We start from the raw sequence: 17,097 nt of genomic DNA, 5'->3' as shown, positions 1-17,097 counted from the left end.
GTTAGGTGTGGATGGCTCTCAGGTCTATGGAGTCTTCAGAATTCGGGAACAGAATTCCCAGGCCCTGGGGAGTGGGAAGGGCCCTGCTCACCCCATCTCTTCTTAGTAATTTGAAAAACAACAAACAAAATGAAACAAAACAAAAAGTATCTAAATCCAGAAGGGAGAGCTAAGACACCAAGGGGCGGGTGTTGGGTTAACTTCTAGAATTTTATTTAAGTAGAAAGGGCCTCTCTTACTCACTTCAGAAACGATTCTCTGAGGCCCTACTAAGAGTTTGGAAGAATGTACTCTAGCTAAAAGCCTTTCTTACTGTAAAGTTAGTACAAACAAAGTTAGATTAATACCTGTCTTTCTCATAACCACTTAAAACTGTCATATCACAAGTTTACTATAAACTTATTTGCCAAAAAGAAAGAAAAGCACACATATATTCATTCAAAATAGTTTTGTTGTTTTTAATCCTTTAAAATTATACCATCAAACTTGATGGAAGTTATTTTAATAGGCATTCTTGTGCATATTTCTCCTTAAGTGTACTTTGTCTTCAACGCATAAAAATTTTAAATTAAGAGGAAAGACAGCAAGCAGGAATGGTACAGTGCCAAAAGCATCTCATTTTGTTCCAAACAAGCAACTTGTTTTGTTTTGTTTAAAAGGCAAAATACATTAAACAAAGTGCATTACTTCCAAAGAGAGAGTATTGGAGAGAGGGCTAAGGATGGTGCTGGAAGCAGCCTGGAGTCCCATTGGCAAGCCCCTGATTGTCTTTAGGGAACATTCAACCAAAAAAAGGAGGGAGGTGGAGAAAAACCCGAGCAGTTAAAACCCCAGAGAATCTCACAAGAGTACTAGAGACTGCCTGCTTCACCTCAGCCTAAGCTTTGTAAACTTCTGTAGCCTCTGCTAATCATCTGCATTGTGACTTAAGTTGTGACCACCTCAATTCTGCCAAGCTAGACATAGTTAGACAGAATGAGCCATATAGGAACCCTTCTGCCTGGGTTTCCACACACTGAGAGCAGTTCCTCTCTCATACAAGTTCCTTCCCTCCCTCCCTCTCCTTCCTTCCTTCCCCTCCCCCATGGCTCCATTCTGCACTTTACTGCTGGTAGTGACAACTGTCTGGTGAGTCTGTTGCCTGTCCCTCTTCCACAACACTTCACCATGGTAGGCCATAGTACCTACCACACCAGACTCATCAGAAAAAGCATTATGAGTTTTAAACCTGCTTTTTAAAAATCCTCCTTCCTCTCCTATAAACCTTCACCCTGGTTTTGCTGGTTCTTGTGAAATTTTGACTTCTTAAACACAGCAGCAAGCAAATCAATATGCACTGCATTAACCCCTACTATCTGTGTGCCTCCTACTTAAGGCTGTTCCCAGAGCAAAGCCACCTATGTGGCTGAAGACAAGCACTAAGGAAAACAACCCCAAATGAGTGGACTTTGAGTTTAGAATTCTTAGAACGAAACTCCAGGTCAATAGGTAGCTTATTAGAATAGATTCAAATTCCCCAAGTACATCCATTCTCATACAAAGCAATCAATCATCAAAGTTCATAAGTAAAACATTTAAGATAAATAAAGCCAATGGCAGGAAAGTGACCATTACTTCTTGGTTGTACAGAAGGCTCTGTCCTTACAGAGTCTCTGAGCCAGCATCATGGTCACGAGACACAGAACATACAAAGGTCCTAGGACCAGAGATATCCAAATTTACAAAGGGAGTATCTTGTCTGCCCAAGTTCTCTACTTTGCTTCTTCACTTCATAAGAACAACGCAGGAATTTGTGTGGTTTTGCACACATATGGAATATTCCCAGTATGTAAGTTGAGTTCAAACTCAGTGTTATTTCCACAGTCTAAGGTCTCTCCCAGCACTGTTGGCAATCTCTCAAACTGGACAAGGATCTCTTCAAAGCTCTGGTGAGAGGTGCCAACTAAAAGTAAGTCCCAGTGACAGTTTCCCTGATTTTACAATAGTTTTTACACTGCTATTACCTTTCATTTAGACTCTCTGATGTTCTGTGTCTCTTGGAAACAATGTTGGCTTGAGAGGGGTGGGATGTTTTCAGTCCTATCTACCTTCTTCAGGCTTCACATTCGTACTAAAGTGGTTCTAAAGAGCATGTAAAATGTATTCAAGTCCTCAGGAAGCTTTGGTCTAATGCCCTTTCCCTCACAGTGAAAATACTTTTATTTTCCGAGGAGGCATACAAAGGTCAAATTCTAAACTGGTTTTCTATGCCTGCCTCTATTAAAATTCAATAAATGTTTACTAAGATCTTCATTTCCAGAGCTTGGCTAGTACCCTTCTTATACTTGTATTATAAAAACAGGGAGTGGCATATACTGCTAAAGAAAGGCTAAAGGTGTAATTAAAAGGCTCCATTAATGCATCCTTTATATTTGAAAAGGAAAAGATGTTTCACAAAGGAAATCAGCAGATATAGTCAAAATATCAGAGCCAATCTGCACAGTTGAAGGTTTCCCTAAAAGACAAATATAGCTGTAAAGTTTAGTTTTGGTCAGTTAAATTTTCAGGTCTAGAAGGACAATATAGTCCGTTCATGTATTTCTAAGTTTGTCAACCTAGGTTAAAGATGAATCACAAAAAACGTGACTGCAGGCAAGCTATGAGAACAACTGCAGGTGAACTCCAGACACACAGTCTCCTTAGAGCATACCTCCAAAAATCTTGAGGTTGGCTGTCTCAGAAACAGATTTCACATTCAAATGTGTAACATATAAACCACTTATCCCAACAATGCAAGCTATTATCAAAACTTAAAACATCCCAGCATCATAAATGAACCATCACTGCTACCTAGCCTAACCGCTGCATCTTTGAGAGATACATGAAATTAAAATAATTTTTAATAAGGGGCAGGGTCTCATATAATCCAGGCTAGCCTAGAATTCACTATGTAGCTAAGGTTGATCTTAAACTTCTGATCCTTGTTTCCTCTTCCCAAGTACTGGGATTAAAGGTATATAATACCATACCCAGTTTGGGAGTAGAATTTTGTACTAAAAAAAGTGTTCTGCAAAATTCTCATATAATCATCCTCTAAAGTGTGAGGAGGGATGGGGGTAAATAATCTTTGAAGTACACTGTATCCCAATAAGAGTGCAAAAAATATTTAGGGAAGCCCTCCTCTTGTCTAACTTATGGCTAATCTTTCTAAAGGAGAAAGCAGAGACTGAATAATTATGGTACCACCCTACCCCCAGCCCCACTCATGGCTTGGGTCATGTGTTTCATTTCATGCACGATAGATACCTGTCATCTCTGATAGTTCTACATTCTGTGATCTGAGTCAAGAAGAGAGGTAAATTACAGTGATTGCTGTCACCTTTCATTTTACTAAGGTAACAATGTAAGATCCTACAGTCATAGGTTTTATGTCCTCACAAGACTCCCCTTTGTATTGGTGACTCAACTCTTGCAGTCTCAGGAGATTCTAATGAAGAGAGACATGACATGTCTGTCTCCCAGTACTGTTTCCTAGTATCATGTCTGCTTCCCTCCATGGCATGAAAGAATCACGTTTTTAGAAGATGGATTTCTAAGTAAGCTCAAATAAATGAACCATTCCTTCAGTGACGCTTCTTCCCAGATATTCCTGTTGGTAACCTATGTGAAGAGCTACTGCTCTAAGACTTGGTTAGATGGTTATCCTATGAAGCAGAGACGCAGACTACAGACTTTTCCAGTGTCCATAAAAACAGCTGGGGGTTGAGGTGAGAAAAGAAAAAAAATCACAATTTAAATTTGTAATAATATTACCTTATATTTGTATACTTGTTTAGAATTTACTCAGTTTGCAGTTTTAAAACATTTTCAATTCTTGAGGAAAAATGCTTAGGGTATAAATTTGTAGGGATTAGGGTAATCAAAAATAAATAAATAAATAAATAATCAACAAGGAAAACATTAAAGGAGGCAACTGTGTATGCATGTCTTCCTTACTCATGGCTGTAGCATAGCAAGTGCTATTCTATAATAGGCTAGCAACACCATCGTAAGTGAAAATTCACCTGGAGCTTCACGTCAACTTGAGTTTAATTAAAAAAAAAAAAAAAAAAAAAAAAAAAAAAAAAAAAAAAAAAAAAAAAAAAAAAAACTTCAAAAGAATGAGCTACTGAGTGGGACTCTTCGGATTGTAATTACATTCAATTTAAATTGGTTTAACTGAAGACAGGCATAAACGTGGCTAGACAGAGATTTCCAGACTCCTTAACCACCTTTCCCATCCAAGTACCAACCAGGCCCTGCTTAGCTTTCCAGAGGAGATAAGATCTGGGATATTTGGGGTATCGTGGTCATAGACTCTTAACTACTACCTCTCAGTACTCATAACCAAGGACACTATTAAGGAACTTCATACTTTGTGCCATACCCAAAGACACATTTCTCTGCTACGTGTCTACTTGGACATACCTAGAAAACCAGAAAAATGGGCTTGACAGTAGGTTCAAAGAACCTACACTGATTTTCACTGAGAGTAGAAACTCCAGAAATGAAACAGAGGTAGTCAAAACAACTCTACAGAAAAATAAACATAAAATAAAAGCCACTTAATACCTTTCATAACTGATAGGGAGAGAGTAATTAAACTGAAATACCCATTGGTCTTTGTAAAGCCACTTAATGATGGTGGCCAAAACCTGGTCATGATGGAGGACACAATAGTAGAATTCTTAGGACAAACTGGTTAAGGGACTGGTGGTGTAAGTGCCGACATGATATCTTTAAGAAAGCAGGCAGTGCCTTCTCTAATTTCTGTCAAAGTTTTAGCATTCAGCTTAAAAATGGCATCATACAAAAAATGTCACTCATGGCTGTAAGCGCAGTCATCAACAGAGGTAGTAAACAAAGGAACTCCTAAGAATAGATTTTAAAATGGATCAAAGTGTGACTATACATTCAAAACCCTAGAGCCACTTAATTATCCCCAAAATGAACTGCTTTAATTTAAAAAAAAAAAAAAAAAAGCTTAAAAACACAACAACAATGAAGCACTGATGTGCCTTAGGCACAGTCCCAAACCAGTGCTGACTTAAAGCTATGTCCTCTCTTTTCAAGAAAGAGAAAGCAGAGAACAGAGTTCAATCTACAGAGGGAAGAAACAGAATGAAAACAACAACATTGGTGCGGCCCAGCTGTCACCATCATTCTTTGTTTCAGGTCCCATTAATGGTAATTCAGACTTTTATGGTTTTCTCACAATGTTTTTTAAACTGGAATCTTCTAAACAGAAGTCCATATTTGCACTGTAGAAGAGCCATTTTTGTGCTGTTTTGCTTCCTCAGTGTGGGTCCTCCTTCCCTGAAAGTGCAAAAATAGCAAGCCAACACTTGCAGGCTGACAGCCCAGGACTACTGCAGGCACCTGTAGAGCAGGGCAAAGGGTTTGCTCCACTGTGCTTCAAAGACTCAGCTCAGTCTGCTTGTCCTTCTCAGTTGGCAAACTGCTCATAAAAAGCAAACTTGATTCTCTCTATGTGATGGCAGAGCTTGATGGCGGGGCCCAGCTTTAAGTCCATGCACTCTTGAACGGTGGGAAGGGTAAGGAGCAGAAGGGCCTGCCCATCAATTTCCTGTTGAGGATAAAGAACAAAGGCTGTGATGTGCACACAAATGAGACTCCTTCATAACACTCTCTACTTGCACCAACAGTCACAACTACAGTTCTGTGCCTCCCCTATTACCTTTCCCTTTGAAAAGAGTGGTAGTCTGCCACCCTGAGAAGCCTTCAGAATTGGTAATAAATTTACCAACCTTGATACTCCAATCTACAGATTCTGCTCAACAGAAAGTCAGTATCTAGGGAGCCCTGTAACTAATAATTAATTATGAAAAGGAAATACTTTTAAAGCACTCTATCTAAATCTAAAACTATCTGAAAATACTAACTATAAACTTTAATGTTCTACTACCTTGTAAAACTTATAAAAGAATTCAAAGATGATAGGGCATGTTTTATTTTTGAGACATGGTCTCACTATGTAGCTTAGACTGGCCTCAAAGTCATTATGTAGCCTAGTCTAGACTCCACCTCGTGAGCCTCTACCACAACTATCCAAGTATGGGGGTAATAGTCATAGATAGTGTTTTGTATGGCGCTACATCTTCTGTCTGCCATGACTATTCGTATTTCACCATACCTGCATTAAAACTGGTCATCACTCTACAGCCTATTCAAGATGATACATTTTTTAAAAAGCAGCAAATCACTTTTTAAAAGATGAGATCAATTAATACATGCTTGAATTTAAGTCACTTAGAGGATAGACTTAGATTCTGAGGAAACACAGCCATACTCTTGTGTTGTAGGTTGTGAGTAACAAAAGAAAACAAGTCTTTTTTCCTAAAACTTGCAATTTTTACTTATGCATAGTTCTATATCAAAAAGACATTGTTATTACAGATTATACTGTCTGTGATTACCTGATCAAGGAATATTCTTGCCAATGGAGCACAGTCAGTGGACCTGATGAACCGCACAACGTCGGCCACACTCCACTTCAGGGGGTTGCTGTCCAGGTGAAGCCTTTCATCAACTTCAATCCTTATTTCCTTCATTCCCAAGAACAAGATCAAACCAAGTAGTGTAAGAACTCATATATTTTAAAAATGTCTCTTAAAGAAATTAAACACTCTTCACAGCAGTATACAAAGAAGTTGTAAGACTGACATTCCCCACTCCAGTTATTCTTTCAGACTGATTTTTTCTAGCAAAGCAGACAAGAGGCTCACATGCATTAGTTATTTGGGAAATTTATAATACAAATTTTATCTTATTTATTTATGTTCCACATGTGTTTCTGGATGTTCTTAGCTATTCTCTGGTAGAATGCTAGAGCAAATGGTATTTCCAATGAGAACATGAAAAATAAATCTTTTATTGCTCCTGTTAATGGGACACTTAAAAAGCCCTATTTAAAATGGTAATTTTGTTTTGTTTTAGAGGGGTCTCCTGACCCACCTCCCAAGCACTGGGATTACAGGAACATGAATGACGTTGTACCTCACTTTATGCTGTACTAAGGACTGAACCTAGGGCTTCATGCATGCTAGGCAAGCACTCTGCCAGCTCTAAAACAGTGTGTAGGGGGAAGCTAAGGTGGGAGGAGTAAATAGAAGAGAGGAGGAGGAAGGAGAGGAGGAGCTAAGAGGGAGACGAAGAATGAGAGAGAAGGACATGGAGGCTGATGTTCCCTTGTCTGTAGCAGTCAAAGGTAGTTGGTATATCTAGGTTGCATATTGGGTTACACCTCTGACTGTAAGGGCATCTTGTTATTGATCATTACTAAATATATAAAGCCTTTGGATAATTTAAGCATTAGAGTCTCATTTTCTTACTGGGCCCACGTGGTTGGCGGGATGGTCTGGGCAATGCTCAGCCTTGCAGAGACAGCGTGGGAGATTGGCAGAGCCATTTCCACGCTGACGTCTCGTGGGTGGCAGGGCTGGTGTTTTGGGCTGGCCGATTCTAGCTGCAGCACACATGTGGCCTCATGGCCTTGGAACATGGCAGCTGGGCTAGGCAGAGACGCTGCAGCCTAGACAGTCGGCTTGACCAGCGGCTGTTTTTAAATAATTACTACAACAACAGTGAGTTAATTGTAATAGCCATTAGTGTTATTTAGGTCATGCAGTGTACATTTATGTACATAGTAAAGTGCTAAACAAGACAGCTGAATGAGAGAATTAAATGGGTAAATGATTTGTTTCTAGAAAATAAGCACTTTTCCTTAAACCAAGTGGCAAGTTATAAATAAACTAGCAATGAAACTTTTTCCTTTTACTTAAAACAAACAGCATCTCTGAGAATGCCCTTCATTAACAATCTCCAAATAATGTTTGCAGCTCATGAAGATCACAACTTTGAGGATTACTTTACTTACTTTTAACTTACTTGTGTTTGTATATATGCATGTGCAGGCACACACTCAGGTGTGCACGTCCATGCTGTGCCCACAGGGTCCAGAAGAGGACGTCAGAACTGAATCTGCAGTCAGTTTTGTGGGACACCCTTCATGGGTGCTGGGAACCTAACTGGAGTCCTCTAGAAGAGCAAGAGTTTTCCCAACTGCCAAGCCCTCTTTCCAGCCCCAGGCTCACTTTAAAATGGCCCAAGAAATTCCTCCTAAGTGTATATGGAAAGAAGTGGAATGCTGGCACCACACACAGTGACAGAGGGAAATGAGAGGACACTGTGAGAAGAAATTCTTTTCACATGGTACCTTTGGTGAAGGAGGCTTATTTTCATCATCTGAGAGTGAGGAAGTCTGGGCGTCTCTTTTATTGGTCTGTGTGTCTGGGGGCAGTGGGGTGGGTGTCTCATTCTGGGTGGGAGAAGAAGCGCATGATTTTTTTTCTGACACTTCAGACTCTTCCTGTAACTCCTCCTGATGCTCGGATGTACTGCCCTCAGTTAGGGAATCATCATCTCCATCATCTGCATCTTCCTCATCTTCACCCCCACTTCCCTAGAGGAAAAGGAAAGAAATCTCTCTTTAACCCAGGACAAACCAGTCACTGGTACAAAACTATCTACTGACCAGAAATTGGAGTTAAAAAGATGGGTAGGTACTATGTGTACAGACTATAAGGCAGAGATCATTTGGCCCCTAGAGAGGATGTGTCACAGATCTTATACCTGGGGTGAGCCCACTGGGGTATTGTCAACAGATGCAGAAGAGCGTTTCTTCTTATGAACAAAAATATTTTTCCGCCTTTTTCTCCTCTTACTGCTTTTTTTCAAGGCAGAAGATAAATTACTATGTCCACCGGGTGGTCTCCCAATTCTTTTATTTTTCTTCTTTCCATAATAGTGTGCTAGATATAAATGATCAAAAAGAAAGAAAAAAAGTAGCTTAATTATTGTTATGTACCTTAAAACCACAGGATTCTACTACCACAGCAGAAAATGGTATACTACATTTGCAGTTTAAATTCCACACATTAGAATAAACAGAGAAATGCATAATTTGATTTGTACCAACATGTAGAAATATAAGCAATCCTGGATCTGTCAAGGCAGAGAACATATCCATTGGTATAAAGTTCTCAGGGTCCCAATTCCTCACTGCAGAGCAACCACTTCCAATTCCCATCACTGCAGACGACCTCTCTGCAGAATATTCTCTGCAGAACCGTGCATTGGGCACTGCTTTATAAACTGCTTTTTTCATGCAGTGTGATTTAGTCTCATCTCTTCTGTATGTTGGTGAGCAGGGTTCTGTTGTATAGAGGTACCCATTCATCTATTTCACTGTTAATGAGCACTTGGACTATACCCAGATTTTGAGTGTAATTAAAGTTGTAATGAACAACTCAGGTTCTTTGCAGGAGCAGTAAGTGCTTTTATCCACAAAGCTATCTCCTCCCCTCCCCTCCCCTCCCCTCCCCTCCCCTCCCCTCCCCTCCCCTCCCCTCCCCTCCCTCCCTCCCTCCCTCCCTCCCTCCCTCCTTCCCTCCCTCTCTTTCTTTAGATTTATTTATTTATTTTATGTATGTGAGTACACTGTAGCTGTCTTCAGACACACCAGAAGAGGGCATCAGATCTTATTACAGATGGTTGTGAGCCACCATGTGGTTGCTGGGAATTGAACTCAGGAGCTCTGGAAGAGCAGTCAGTGCTCTTCACCACTGAGCCGTCTCTCCAGCCCCCCATAAAGCTATTTCTTTAACTCCTCACAAAAGGTGTGCTTTCACTGCTTTACACAAATATCTGATAATTAAAATGCTGGACCTTAGGATAGATATCTTGAACAATATTTGTGTATAGAAATTTCTCATTGTAGCTTAAAAAACCATAAATTTATGTGGTACAACATGACATTCCAATATGTGTATAATATGTAATGATAAGATCAGAGTAAACAATTTAATATTTCACTTTAAACATTTATATTTTTTTGTATTAGAAACATCTGAAATCCTCTCTACTATTTTAAATATAAAATTAAATGTTGCTAAAAGTTAGCCTTCCACCCAGTCAGTCTAAGTTGTATCTCCAAGAAAACAAAAAGCTTTTGTCTTAAAGAATGTGGACAGTATTCCCGAGCCTCCTCAGGCCTTTGTCCTGGACCTTTACACAGGTGTACACACAAGAGCAAAACTATACGCCTCTAATCCTACTGCAGGACTGTACCCATCAGTCAACTCCTCTCCATTCCCACCTCCTGCACACTCTTCCCAGGCTGTGATAAGCACTATTCTATTACTGACTTTAGCCTCCACATAGAAGTGAGAATATTCAGTATTTTCTTTGTGTGTCTGATTTATTTCACTTACTGTAACACCTCCAAGTTCTATCCATGATACTACAAATCTCAAACATCCACTCCACAAGTAACGAGTTACACTAAGCCACTCACTGGACATCTCACTGCACATCTGTGTATTTTCTTCCGTGTTTGTACAAGCCTTTTATTAATTGTTTAAAAGTGTTTTCTTTTCCATTTATTTTAAAAAAAACAAAAAACAAAAAATTGTGACACTGTAGACTGAACTCAAGATTGCACAGATGCCACAACACTGAGTTGTAACTTGCTTTTTACTTTTTGAGATAAATCCACAAATACAATTTACCTGGTGGCCTATTGTTTACTGGCTTCAGTGAAGTCTGCATGAAATCATCAACATTAATTCTAGACATGTGCAACCCCATAGGAAGAATATCAACTAACCAGACCACCCAGAGCTCCCAGGGACTAAACCACCAGCCAAAGAGTACACATGGAGAGACCCATGGCTCCGGCTGCATATGTAGCAGAGGATGGCCTTGTCTGGCATCAGTGGGAGGAGAGGCCCTTGGTCCTGTGGAGGCTAGATGGCCCAGTGTAGGGGAAGGCAGGAATGGGTGAGTGGGTGGAGGAGCACCCTTCTCATAGAGGCAAGGAGGGGTGTGGGATGGGGGATTTATGGAAGGGAAACTAGAAAGGGGGAATATCATTTGAAATGTAAATGAATAAAATGATTAATAAAAAAAGTCTTCTCCAAGGGGGGGAAAAAGAAATTTTAAACTCAAACTCATGAAACTACAACTAACTATTGTAAGCATACAATTCAATGATAGTTAGTATATTCAAATGACATGCAGCTATCATCTCAGCATCATCTCAAAACTTCCCCTTTTATTATAGAGTTGTGGAAATTCATAAAATGTTCTGGAATCTTGGCTGCACACACATTAAACATATTTTCCCAATACCATGGCTTGGTGTCTTCTCTTTAATGGCAATATTGAAAACCACAGCTTCCCTGGCCTTATGTGTCCTGTTATCATCAGTATTTCTGGGTCCTCACTAGAAACCTTTGCTTGCTCTAAGGTCTGGAGACAACTCTTGCTTTCTTTTAGAAGCTTTGTAGTTCTAGATTTCACAAAAGGCATCTATGATAGGTCTAAAGTTGATATCTGTATACTGTATGAGGAAGGAGCCAGAGTTCAGATATACAGGTTACTGGGACTACCTTAAACTTAGCTCTTTCTTCACTATTTGTCACCCTTGTTAAAGTAATGTGACCATGCAAATGCCACTCTATTTCCAGATCCTGTTTCAACTCATTGCTTTATTCTGCTACTCTTTAATATTAGAATCTTTCAATGATTATAGTTTCCTCTTACAGTTACAAAAAGAGTAGGTCCATCAACTTTATTTTTGTTGCCTTTTTTTTTTCAGGATTAAAATGTAGGCCGCCGACCCGATTCGGCTGGTCAAGATGGCGCCAGCTTCTGGTATGATCTACTGGTAAACAAGTGCACTGTGCATTCGATCACCCTTGGGCCAACTCAGTTTTGGTGCCAACCCCTCCCGAGTGGGATATGCTAATGAAGCACTGCAATCCTAACCAATCACCCCTCCCGAGCGGGGTATGCTAATGAAGCACTGCAATTCTGACCAATCGCATACCTCCACGCGCTCCCCCCCCCCCCCAGGGCTGAGGGTATATAAGCAGCTCGCCCTGGGCACTCGGGGTTCCCTGCTGAATGATGAAGCGCTTCTACAATAAAGGCTGTTGAGAAGGATCCGGTTGTTCACGTCTTCTTTGCTGGTCGAGTGGGGCGTGACATTAAAAAGTTTGATTATTCTAAATACTTGTTATTTTCTTTAAGTTTAAGACTATAGAGACAAACCACAGCTGGCATAGTGGTCTATGCCTGTAATACATATGACATAGTGGTTTGTGCTTATAACTGAAAGGCTGAGTAAAGTGGACAGAAAGTTGGAGGCAAGCCAAGGCTATATAGTGAGTTCTAGGCCAGTCAGGACTACACAGAAAGGCTGTTTCAGAACAAGAGCTGTGCACAGTACTACACACCTGGGCTAAGACCTTGTTTCAAAAAACAAACCAAAATCAAACCGAAACAACAAAGCCTCCAAAACATCCCCCCATTCCCATCCCTCCGTCCACACACATGAAGAAAAGGAGGGCTTGGGATGTAGCCTGGAGACAGGATGCTTGCCTAGCAAGCATGAAGTCCTAGGTTCAATACCTAATACCTAATGGGGGAGGGAGGGAGTGAGGGAGATGGAAGGGGGGAGGGGAGATAATTTTAGTTATGTAGTAAAGTAATATAAAAATCCAATATAATTTTCTATAAAAATAAATTCCTTGTTGGTCCTTCCATTTTTAAAGATTTTTAAAAAATAAAATACAAAAAACAACAAGAATAGATCATATATAGAGATCAAGAACAGATGATAAATGAGATCATATGACTCATAGTTAATCTATCATCTAATCCTTTACAGAAGAAGCTTGTGCTTCTGCTAACATGAATGTCCCAGCAAGAGGTAATATGGCAATGTTATGGCTACCACATCTGAAAAACATCACTCACTGTATTTGGTCTTTGTAAGGACAGAGCAGTTCTCAGAACATGTATCCAGAACCATGCGTGGACCAAAGAGGTTGGGACAACATTCCAGTTTGATGCATGTTTGGCGGCAGAATTCAGTCACTCGGTCTGCTGTTCTCACTATCTCAACAGTAGCTCGGTAACTCTTTCCTTTATATCTACAATTAGAAAACATCAGGTACCAAATTTATTCCACCAGTGACAACTCTGAGAAAAAATGAACAGAAGCGGGCTGAAAACTGCTTTATTTGTATAAAATAGTTTGAAATTTCTTTTTAAATGATTTATTTACTTTTATTCTATGTGCATTTGTGTTTTGCCTATGTGGTATGTCTCTGTGATGGTGTTAGATCCTATGGAACTGGAGTCACAGACAGCTGTAAGGTGCTATATGGATTCTGGGGATTAACAAGGCAAGGATCTCCAGAAGAGCATCCAGTGCTCTTAACTGCTAAGCCGTCTCTCCAACCCTCAGTTTGAGACAACAAATGAAAATTAAGGTATTAAACAAGACAAAGTCCCAGCTTTCTGTTCTATGTGAAAGCATGCACATATGCATTTACATATTCATTTGTTTGAGCCATCAGATGAATCCTGGGGGCCTCAAGCATGCTAGGGAAGGACTCCACCACTAAGCTCTGGTCTCCTGCGTGAAGAATTTTAAATACTACTTTTACTAACTACTATAAAAGCACCTTTTCCATTCAATCTGCCTTTATTCCCATCAGTGTCTGGCTTGAGGACAATGACATGCCAACTGCTATCTACCCACAAAAATGTTCAAGTTGGAAAGCAACAGTAAATGTTCATAAATTTTCACAGAAGTTTTAAAACATAATTTTATATATCTTCACTCTAATAAAAGTGTTCTTGTATTTAAGTTTCTTAAAGTTCTTATTTCTTAGAATTAATTGGGACAATTAGTCTGGTTTTTTAGCACAAATGGCTGTAGCAGCTCTGCTCTGGGAACATGAATGATCTGGTGCTATCAAGAAGCTACATGCCCTGTGAACAACAAACAAGAACAAGGAAGGGGTGAGGGCCTCTACTCACTTGGCCTTTAGGATTTCCCCACAGCCGTGCCACACAGAGTCTTTGTCCAGCTGGAGCTCACGGAGGACACGGCTGGGTTTGTATGCTGCATTGATAAGCAAAGTAAGTACCTGAGGGGTTAAGGCAGACATATGGGTCAGGAGGAAGGAGAAAGCAGACCATTAGAGAGTCTTAACACTCTTGCTACTGTGAAGACTTTAACATAAATTTGGAGGTTATTTTCAATCATATTAAGAATGTTAACAAAATAATAAAACCAAAAGTATGTCAGCTGCAATTTAAGAATAACCATATTCCTTACAACATTCAGGAAAAAACCACAAGCAACACGAATTTGAAATTACTCTAGCATGTGCTTCCAAATATGTTTCAAGCATGGTGTACATACAACTGTATTTATTTGGGACTTTCCTACTTAGGGTTACTACTGCTATGATAAAAACACCTTGGCCAAAAATAACTTACAGAGGAAAGGGTTTATTTGGCTGTAACCTTACAGGCTTTCACAAGGAGAAGCCACAGCAGGAATCTAGAGGCAGAAACTGAAGCAGAGACCATGAAAGATGCTGCTTACTGGCTTGCTTCACAGATTGCATGTCCTCCTTTCTTATACCCAGGACCACCTGCCCAGGGGTAGCAATGACAATGTGCTAGGCCCTCCCACATCAATCATTAATCAACAAAATGCCCTAGAGATTTGCTGAAAGTCTGATGGAGGCATCTTCTCAACTGTAGCTCTTCTTCCCAGATTGTTCTAGCTTATGTCAAGTTGGCAGAAGGACACTATATAGACATCAGTCTTCTTATGGTTGGGGAGTCTGGTCCAGAAACTCTACAGCTTCCTCATATTCTGCCTTGCCATTCTGAAGACTGACAGGTTCAAGCCCTCATATACATTACTTACAGTGCAACATACTGGCTAAAGGTGCTGAAAGTCTGAAAGACTCACAGCTTGATCATGGACTCTAGTTAATGCCACAAACCTCTTAAGTTGTAAACTAATCTCACAGTGAACTCAAGCACCTACATACTACATTGTTTTTTAACACAGGGTCTTGCCTTAAACTCAAGATTCTTCTGCCTCTGCCTCCTGAGTGTTGGAATTATGTGCATGTGTCTGTCACCCACTTCAGCCATCTCATCCACTGAGCTGATCTAGGATTGCCTGGAGCCTGAACTTAGAGTTCCGATCTACAACTTCAGGCCAGGCATCTCAGTCCAATTACTCCTATACACTGTCAGCCATCTCATCTACTGCTGGGCCCTGGGCAATCCCAATGCAACTTAAGAGGTCTCTATTCTACCTCACTCATGTGGTGTGGTGACAGTGTTCCGTGGCACAACCTCTCCCAACTCCAGTCTCTATGATGCTGCTAGTCAGGAACCTTGTAGCCAGCCCATGTGGTGTAAAGACACAAGTAACCTATTTGTATTTCCTGGCACAAACCTCCCCAACTCTGCAGCTGCTCGTGCCAGATCTATCTCCATGTTCAGCCAGGCCTACACATGCTATGCTCTGGGTCAGCTTAATGAGTTCACCCAACCCTGCCTCTGCCTGCAGCCTCCCTAACTCACAGAAAGCAAATGAAGCTATAATTACTGAAACACAAAATACAACTAAGAACACAAATAACAAAACCAAAACCCCACAATTAAATGACTACAATCATACACCTTTCAATAATAACTTTAAATACTAATGGCCTAACTCTCAAAAGACACAGGCTGGCTGAATGGCTTAAGAAACAAGAATCCATCTTTCTTTTGCTTATAAGGGACTCAGCTTTAAAGACAGGCCTACTTTAAAGTAAAAGAATGTAATAAAGTATTCCAGGCAAAATAGAACTGGAAGCAAACTAAGAGTTATACTAATATCTCACAAAATAGACTTAAAACTAAAGCTAATCAGAATAGACAGACACTTCACTCTGATTAAGGGTCAGAGAACAATCAATGGAGAAGACATGACAACTCTAAACATGTATGTGCCAAACTTTAGAGTACTAAGTTTCATTAAAAAAAAAAAACCCTATTACTAGAATTAAATACACAGATGATCATCAACCCAGTAACAGCCAGTGATATTTATACACCACTATCTCCATTAGACAAGACATCTGGACAAAATATAAACAGAGAAAGATCAGAATTAAATGACAACATGCATCAAATGCAACCTAACAGATACACACAGAGTATTCCACCCAAACACTATAAAACACATTCTACTCAGCAGCCCACATCGTGAAACATAAAAAAAAATTAAGAATAAATGAAATAATTGTGTATCCTATCTAACTATAATGCAATAAAACTTAGAATTGACAACAAAGTAATCTATATGAGCTCACATAGACTAAACTACTCATAACTGAATGATGAATGAATCAAACAACTAAATGACAATGAAAACACAATACAATAAAATGCTTAGGACACATAAAAAGCAGCCCAATAGGGTTAATTTAAAGCTCTGAGTGCTTACATTAAAAAAAAAATCAGAAAAACACAAATAAATTAATAATGCAGCTCAAGGATTTGGAAAACAAGAACAAATCAAGTCAGGAGATGGCAAGAAATAATAAAAATCAGAACAGAAACTAATGAAATTCAAATAAACCCACATAATCAATGAATGTTAAGAGTTTCATAGAACTTTAGATATGATAACCACAACTCTAAGAACTTTAGAACTTTAGGCGTGAACCACAGTATCCAGCTTTTCAGTATCCTCTACAGTTTTATGTGGTCTTTGACAAACACCTTACTTAGTTAGAAGTGAACCTATTTGAAGATTTGCTTGGGTGAATGTTCCCTGAGGAGTGGAGATAACTGTGTGCTAATTAGCCATATAGGGCAGTAGTCCCCAGCCTTATCTGTGGTTTCATGTTCTGAATTTCAGCCACATATGGTTCACAGTGGTCTAAAACCCAGAAATAATTCAAATTCTCAATTGTACACCACTTTGAGTTCCTTCTAAGGTACATGAATTACTACCTCTGCCTACTCTGCCCATGCTGTACAGACTGCACATTATAGCCTCGAAGTAGCTGTGCTAGTTATCAGATCAGCTCTTAAAATATCATGGTGTTCATGGCTCAAGCAACCCTCAAAGTAGTCAAATGCCACATCATTCATCTTGTAAGCACTGATCTGATCTCACAT

The 17,097-nt window shown here is 39.7% G+C and overlaps 1 protein-coding gene across 3 annotated transcripts in view; it reads right to left on the bottom strand.

The window, feature by feature from the left end:
* Positions 1-5,158: 5,158 nt before the first annotated feature.
* The window catches only part of Sfmbt1 (Scm like with four mbt domains 1), a 116,998-nt gene continuing 105,059 nt past the window's right edge, over positions 5,159-17,097 (bottom strand). For 2 of the 3 annotated variants that reach the window (XM_034499199.2, XM_034499198.2), the window contains exons 16-21: positions 13,933-14,042; positions 12,862-13,037; positions 8,671-8,849; positions 8,255-8,500; positions 6,456-6,584; positions 5,159-5,605 (exon numbers count right to left, since the gene is read on the bottom strand). In XM_034499199.2, coding sequence (XP_034355090.1) covers positions 5,465-5,605; positions 6,456-6,584; positions 8,255-8,500; positions 8,671-8,849; positions 12,862-13,037; positions 13,933-14,042 — 981 coding nt within the window. In that variant the 3' untranslated portion in view covers positions 5,159-5,464. The remainder of the gene's footprint in view (positions 5,606-6,455; positions 6,585-8,254; positions 8,501-8,670; positions 8,850-12,861; positions 13,038-13,932; positions 14,043-17,097) is intronic. The other variant, XM_076931341.1, reaches the window with a different exon arrangement.

Source organism: Arvicanthis niloticus, chromosome 3, assembly GCF_011762505.2.
Source record: "Arvicanthis niloticus isolate mArvNil1 chromosome 3, mArvNil1.pat.X, whole genome shotgun sequence".
Lineage (NCBI taxonomy): Eukaryota > Metazoa > Chordata > Mammalia > Rodentia > Muridae > Arvicanthis > Arvicanthis niloticus.
The sequence above is the reverse complement of the archived record's forward strand: the minus strand, read 5'-3'. Positions and strand labels throughout refer to the sequence as shown.